Source organism: Erigeron canadensis, chromosome 2 (genome assembly GCF_010389155.1).
Source record: "Erigeron canadensis isolate Cc75 chromosome 2, C_canadensis_v1, whole genome shotgun sequence".
In the NCBI taxonomy this organism is placed as follows: Eukaryota; Viridiplantae; Streptophyta; class Magnoliopsida; order Asterales; family Asteraceae; genus Erigeron; species Erigeron canadensis.
The window spans coordinates 9,420,819-9,428,457 of NC_057762.1; the positions used below are offsets into that span (position 1 = coordinate 9,420,819).

The 7,639-nt window shown below is 33.9% G+C and overlaps 1 protein-coding gene across 2 annotated transcripts; it reads right to left on the minus strand.

Moving 5' to 3' along the window:
- Positions 1-288: 288 nt before the first annotated feature.
- LOC122587310 (aspartyl protease family protein 1-like) lies at positions 289-4,123 on the minus strand. Of its 2 annotated transcripts, none has more exons than XM_043759440.1 (10): positions 3,705-4,123; positions 3,097-3,232; positions 2,647-2,879; positions 1,960-2,184; positions 1,728-1,863; positions 1,559-1,632; positions 1,068-1,167; positions 912-972; positions 759-830; positions 289-684 (listed from the first exon to the last, which is right to left on the minus strand). In XM_043759440.1, exons 1-10 carry the CDS (start codon positions 4,010-4,012, stop codon positions 467-469), a joined length of 1,563 nt encoding a protein of 520 aa, XP_043615375.1. In that variant the 5' UTR covers positions 4,013-4,123; the 3' UTR covers positions 289-466. The 2 variants fall into 2 exon arrangements, with proteins under 2 accessions (XP_043615375.1, XP_043615374.1); XM_043759439.1 differs by having other exon boundaries at positions 2,647-2,882.
- Between the last annotated feature and the right edge of the window lie 3,516 nt (positions 4,124-7,639).

The following is a 7,639-nucleotide window of genomic DNA, read 5'->3' on the forward strand; positions in this document are numbered from 1 at the left end:
ACCTGCAATGTTTGTATTCATTTCTAGTGTTTCAAGTTCACATTAACGAGAACATATTTAAAGACGTAGTCATGTAGACAGTACATGAACTATTAAGTAATTCACTAATTCCTAATGATTTACAAATCATCTTTCTTTTAGTATTAGTTTTTCGTTTAATATTAGTCCATTGCGATTTGCGAATACCAGAATGATCTACAGTTGTGGGCCTCTTACGCCCTAACAAGAGAAAGGGCATCTTAGATGACTTTAACGTGGTCATTGTAACACTGCAATGAACATTGTTACTAAAAGAAACCATCGTATTATTAAAAATATAACTCAGAAGTAGCTGTTACAAACTATATATTTACATAGCATAATCAATAAGAATCGACAAGTAACTCTGTATGTATCATCATCGTGTGACATGATTCTATACTCACTATACTGCATCGAGGTAATTCTATAAACTACAAAAATCACATTATATTGAAACCACCATGAAAAAATTGGTAAGAATAGAGACTATGAGTATGAAATGACAGTACGATATTGTGGATGCAATGTTTCCTGGCTGCGCCTGACTCGAGTTAGGTGAACCATTCTTTGAGGTTGCTTCAGGTCCCACAGACATAGATGGAGAACCTCTAGGGGATGGCCGTGGGCTTATTGGTAGTGTATTTGATTCTATGGCATTGTAACCTAGATACAATGATCACAGGTTAATAATCATAAAATGTTCAACTATTAGCAAAAAGAGTGCAATGTCTACTCACAGTTTGAAGCTTTCCAACCCAAAATATTCTTCTCGCGATCAAACACTACTCGATAGCCAGTCATAAAGTTTTCTGAACAGAAAGAAAACAAATATTAGTTGCATTTTCAGTAGTGATTAAGTATATAACACCAAGGTGATGATGGTTACTTACGACCAATGATGTTTACATCCTCGCTCTTGACAATACCCAAACATAAAACAGATCCACCATCCTACGTGACAGATGGTAATCCGTAATAGAATTAGAACAGAGATAAGTTATAGTTAGATAAAAACAAGTGCATAAAATAATGAATATTGTTCTCACATCAAGAGGTAGAACAACAAATGGATTGGTGACTTGATACGCGTCTCCACCTTTCATAGTTAGATTAAACAATGGCCCTTCAAAACTTTGCTGGTTTGGACTGCATGAAAACAGTCACAACAAAATTATTAGAATAACTAAAATACTGCACCGCACTGCAATGGACCACATTGCACCGGACCCAGATTGTCACTTGTAATTAGCCTTCACCGTGCTGGTTCAGCGGGTATATCACTTTTACGCTAACTAGCTAGCTAGAGGTGCCAAATTGGGAGGCCCGTGTCATGAGCCCATTTGGGTTTGAGTCGGACTCTATACAATAATAATCTGACTCTTTACAAAGTGATTCAAACGATTAGAAGCTTAAAACAATACACAAATGGGCGACTTTTGACCTGCTAGAACCAGTCTGGCCCGTTTCGCACCTTTAACAATGTTTTTTGTTTGTCCACTTTGACCCATTTAAGATCATCAATACTAATAATACTCACCTTAAGTCGTAGCAATACTCGAACGGAAGGTCAGAATTAGTTTGGCTACGACTCTCATTTGTCTGTGAAACAAACTGCAAAAAGATACAATAAATGATGCCACTTTAATAAATCGAACAATCAAGTAATAAAAGGCATATTGCACTACAGAGAAGGATAAATTACTAACACTTTCACTAATAATCGAGTACGCAGGATCGTTCAGATACGTGAATGAGGTACCCGTGTCAAATATTGCAGTAAAATCAACATTAGTAACATTGTCTCCAATGACCGTTTGTGTCATGCTGATGTTATATGTTCGACTGACACCAAAATTTCAAGAAACACAAAAAATTAATATTTGAAAGTCAGTCAAAAGGGTTGCTCCACAAGTTCAAAATCAATCTAAATCGGCTTACTGAGGTGTATCAAGATTGATAGGGGTTTCTCCTTGATCCGAACTGCCTTTATCTCCAAAATTTATTCTTCCAGCACCATCAGGGCCGAAACACATGGAGAATGAGTTAGCAACAAGACCCTCACTAGCTAAAATGCTCGGCACAGATAAGTTCTCCATGCCAAGCCCAAATAGACCATTAGGGGCAGCACCATCTAAAAACGAACCCGTTTGAATCATTCCACAGCTGCAGTCAATTACAATGAACATCAATAACAAAACAGGTACAGTTTGATCCTTCAAGTCAAAGGAGATATATTTAACTTTAGTAGCAATACGAGTCTTTCAAGTTCTAATACACTTATCATATTATTATAGGTATCAACCAAAATCCAAAAATGAAAAGATCTAGGTATTAAGTCACCATCAAAACCACTTCTCTTTAAAGTCCAAAGTAGTAGGTTAGGCCAATATAGTCAAATGTTCATAACTATGCATAAAATATGCTGCAACGGGTGAAGGTTTGACTTTAAATATGAAAAAAAAAACAAAAACAAAAAAACAAATTCAGACTTCATCATAGATATGAGCACACACATTTTTACCCCTAAAACCGTCACAAAATAAACAACTATACCCAAAAGGATTTTTATTGGTACATATACTATTGTTTGACTTCAATAGCGAAAGATCCTACAAAGATACATACCCGAACTTGATTTTTGCATCAACAGGTTTCAGTGCACTATCATCAGTTGTCAAATGCAAACTATCTTCTATCAAGATCCCAGTTGATGATGTATTACTCGAAAGATAATTGACTTGATATGGACATATATCAGGTCTTCCAGAGCATGCCTTTCGAAGTTTACATGAACTACTATCACAGGGAACTTTTGTACTCGTTGAAGATGTATTAGGACTGTATATGTTGAAGTCTAGCTGCTGTAAACAAAAACTAAGCAGCTTCAATTTACCATTTTTAATCTGTCAACTACCTAGTAAACACCAATATAACAAAATTAAAGAAGGGGTGAAATTTACAGAACGACCAAAACTTTCTATTACGGGGAATAACTAACTTAATTTATGATTATCTACCAAAATTCTTTTATAAGTCTTAAAAATGATGATCATAAAAAGAACACATATGACATACCCTTCCACTTCTTGTGACTAAACCCTTCACGCAGCTGCGACAATCGCAAGGTATCCAAAACAAGTCACTACCGGTGTCGAGTGCCACCAAAAACCATAAACTCGGGTTACCAACCGAAACATTTGCATAATGCAAGCTGCAAATATCCCACAAAATCTTAAGAGTCAGCACACAAAGATGACATAAAATATCAAGACTTCCATAAATTATACAAACAGAGGTTGTAACAACTTTTCTAGAGTTTTGTATACAAAACATCAAATATTCAAAATTTTCAAGGATTACAAATGAAGAAGTTAAACAAACTTTCAAAATTTACAAGTATCACACATATATGTTTCATAAATTAAACGACAAGAATATTGCTTCTTCTATTTATTGACTAACGCAAAATACAAAATCAATAAAAACTAGTCTTACTACATCATCAGATTATCAGAATTCTGGTACTAAAGCCCATTAGAATTGACAATTTATTAGATATATATAAAAAACAATCAATACTAACACAGACCCCTTTCAATCCCTTTATTCAATTCAGTCCAAAAAATAAAAGAAGCATAAAGAATCTTACAAAAGAAACTAAAAAGAAAAATTAAAAGACTTACAATCCCAGAGAAGGAAGCTGATAAGTTTCATTGCCATCAAGAAACGCCAAAGAAGATTCAAGAGTAGGGTCACCGGCGCCGGCAAGTCTCCGGCGATGAAAAAGGCGGTCACGGTGGGCCATGGCAGAGTAATAATCAAGTGAGCCCATTTTAGGCAAATTATGATCATCAATATCTAAAATACCTTTAACTGAATCAGAATATCTATGATGTATATCAAACCCATATGTCCCAAACCCATTTATCAATCTTGAATTACAAAAAATCAATCCAAATGTTACTAAAATCAAATTATAACAAATACCCATTTCACAGAAAATAAAACCCAGATGGAAAGTTTATACTTTTTGAACTACTAATAGATACAAGAAATTAATAGATCTGTTAAGGGTATCATTACTGTGTGTGTGTGTTTATATATACATATATATGTATAGAGTTTTGAAGAGAGAAATGAGAAAAGTGGGAAGCCTTTTATGCCATCTGTGTCATGAATATGAACACGAAAGTAACTAATGGTTTTATATATTTTTTTAAAACTTTAATCATTTTTTTTTATATTATTTTTTTTGACACATACTTCGTTTTAATCGTATTATCTACTTTTTTGCGGCAGATTGACGGCATGTCGACTCGCCATTTTGGTTTTTGAGTTACAGACACCGGGTTGACAAATTGACATAGTAAAGTTCCCAAATTATCATGACTTTTTAAGATTAATTCAAAAATAATCATCTAAACTTTCAGTTAGAAATAATTTTTATTCAAAAGTCAAAGTGATATTAATTTGATTCTTTCGGTCAGAAATAACTTGAAAGGATCTATACTATTAATTATAAGGTCTCTCCCAACTGACATCGTGCGTGAAATGGAGGGCACGGACACGTTGTAGGTGTCGTCGTTGACTAATGTTGTCTTTTTTTTGACGCGTTAGAACAAGAGAGAAACAATCAACGGTTTATTTGTTTTTAACAAAAATAGTTGTTTGCTTTTCTTTTCCAACATTTACACATTCATTTTCAATCAAAGTGCTACCACATCTCGAAACCATTACATTTCATTTTACAACTATTTACATTATACAAGTGCAACAAATACTAGCATGGTAAATCGAGACAACCACTACTTTGACCCTCGATATTTTATGTTTTAACAATTATTGGACCAGCCGACATCTTATTTTTCTGATATGCAAAACCTAACGAGCAACCTAACGTCGTCAACCAATATAGGGTCGCCACAACAAATGGTGTAAACTGGAAACCCTAACGTCGTCAACCAATATAGAATTTCACTATAACATTATGCACAACTTCAACAACAAAAACATTTTAAGCCACAACTCAAATTTAACGATGATATACAACTCCTGGCCAATATTTGTGCGACAAAAACGTACCAAAAATTAGGAAAAATTGTGAAGATGCAAGAAGTGGTTTTGGCATGAATTGATCCCGAGGCAAAAAGAGGTATTGATGTGACGGAAGCTAATTCCATAAGGTGTGTCACTAATAAATTTAAAAGCCTATGTGGTATATCAAAAATCTTTACAAGACAAGTTTGGAAGAGCTTTTTATTCCGCCAGTGGTGATAGTGATGAAGGTTAGTAGATTTGTTAATATTAATTTTGGTTTAGGTTGGACTAATCAAGATTTGTCCAGAAATACATAATCTAGTGAAAGAGTACTTGTATAGTGAACATGGTGGCTCGGAGGTTGAGCTCATCGAAGCTTCACTTTAATCAAGATCAACTATAGCATTCTCGCTAAAGTAAGAAGATAAAAGATCATCTCGGTGACGAAGCCCAATAATATATCTTACTAGCTTTCGTTGACAACTAAAGTATCACTAAAGTAAAGTATTTACAACACTTTACACTGATTACAAGAAAGCCTTTTTATCTTTAGATAAAATGTGTTGATGATTTTACAATACATATAAGCGAGGGTAAACGCAATAAATTAATTCAACATGAAGGCACGAGGCCAAACAAGACACAAGACGAAGACTCGGATCCGAAAATGCGAAGAATAGTACTCTAGTTTATGTGCGCGCCAATCACAAGAACCATAAATTGCCGCTCCTCCAAGGTCAGAGTCTGCGAGTGCCATTCGCACGAATCCACAAGCGTCGCTTGTAAGGTCGGTTTAGCAATCCGAGGATTTCACTATAAATACACTTTAAAGCCCTCATACTTGAAATATACCTCACAAAAACGTAGCCAGCCGACAACCAAATCTTCTAAGACGAAATTCGGCAACTTTCAAAGGAATTTCAACCTACGAAGCACATCCTAATCTTTAGATCTTCACACAGTAGATTGTTGGATCTTCAACAGTCTATACTTTTCATTGTTTGTACAATATACAAAGTAAGTAAGAATGTACCTAATGTCATCTTTTACGGATTTTGGATCCCAATACCTCGACAATGTATTGGAGAGGTTATGATGTAGACAACCTCGCCCATACCAAGACGGTGTAAAGAGTCTGCTTCCAGTGTTAAATAGAAAAGGACCTCTAACCTTGCAAGGCATAAGGATATAACCATTGACCTCTATATCGCAAGAGTGTTAACCACTTATCCAACCTTGCTGGTTCTAGAGTCAATACAATATGTCTTTCTATTTTACAAACTTTGTTAACCCTTTAATAATCTCAGGCTAGTTGTTTAATACTTTAATTTTTTGAATGATATAATCATGTAAGACATTTATGTGTTATTTTATTATGTGATTTGTTGCACTGTTATTGTTTAATCATACATTTTAATCATAGATCCACAGTTATTTAGATTTTCATATTATCATTAATTTTATCTTGATTGTTTGTTGATTTAATTTTTATTAATCTGTCTATAGTCAGTCACTAGGATTAACAAACATAATATGAAATCAATTCATCTGTTTTTAATTAATTGTAAAAGTTCATTCAAGTCTAGCAAGCGAGTGGGTAGTTACAATTGTTAAATCTTATTATGATACTAAACAATGTTATGGTAGCTTTGGGCACCGAGAGAGAATTCAAGTTCTAGAAAAACTATTTATAAAATGAATCTTCCGAGAATCTGAGTATATTAAATTGTATTAAGAGGCTTATGTTTAATCTTAATTAAGTGAATCTAGCGATAATCTTAATATTGACGGGTTGGATGATTTGGGAAAGAATTTTAACCCGGTGAATCGAGAAAGAATCCCCGTTGTAGCCAACCTGATTTTACAAAATCAGGTGGATTTGTCACTTAAGATGATGATCTTCTTTCTTTCTTATTCCAGTATTCCTCTTCGGTGAAAATGCTTAAATTTAAGTTGATTTTTACTAGAGTGAAACTTGAGTGAACGGAATCTCAATGCCAACATCTCTAACAATTTACCATTAGTATCATAATCCTTATATATATATATATGTTTTTTTTTTTTTTTCTCTTTCTGGATAGTGATTTTTCTTTGTTGTAAAAAACTCCTCTTTGATTGTTAATCAAATTATCTTAACTATTTGTCAAGTTAAACATTGTTTTTAAAAAAAAAAAAAAAAAAGAGGTTGTTGATTTATTGATAAAGTTTGATTTTGGGATGATTCATTTGAATTCGAGTCTCATTTTCCACATTCGTAATTATGGATTACTAAGGGTTTCTGAATGTCTTAAATTGCATTTTAGGTATTTTTAGGCAGTGTGGTTTGGATAAGTGGTAAATACCATAATCTCTGGAGATATAGGTCATGGGTTCGATCCTCATCCCATACAAAGGCCGAAGGTCTTTTTTTTTACCATTTAGATAAAAACTGGAAGCAGTCTCTCTGCCTTGGTAGGAATAAAGTATGTCTACATTCTAACATATCCCATACACCATCGAAGTATTGAGGCTAAAAACCGACAAAAAAACGGCAAAAAACAGTTTTTCTTTTTCTTTCTTGGGTGAATTTTTTTTTTTTCGG

Bases quoted from the DNA above. Each gene is read 5' to 3' on its own strand.
- LOC122587310 (XM_043759439.1), bottom strand. From the start codon at position 4,012: ATGGGTATTTGTTATAATTTGATTTTAGTAACATTTGGATTGATTTTT. The intron at 3,233-3,704 runs GTAAGTCTTTTA...GGATATTTGCAG, and splicing joins CAGCTTCCTTCTCTGGGATT to CTTGCATTATGCAAATGTTT. The intron at 1,168-1,558 runs GTGAGTATTATT...GTTTTCATGCAG, and splicing joins GAGTATTGCTACGACTTAAG to TCCAAACCAGCAAAGTTTTG.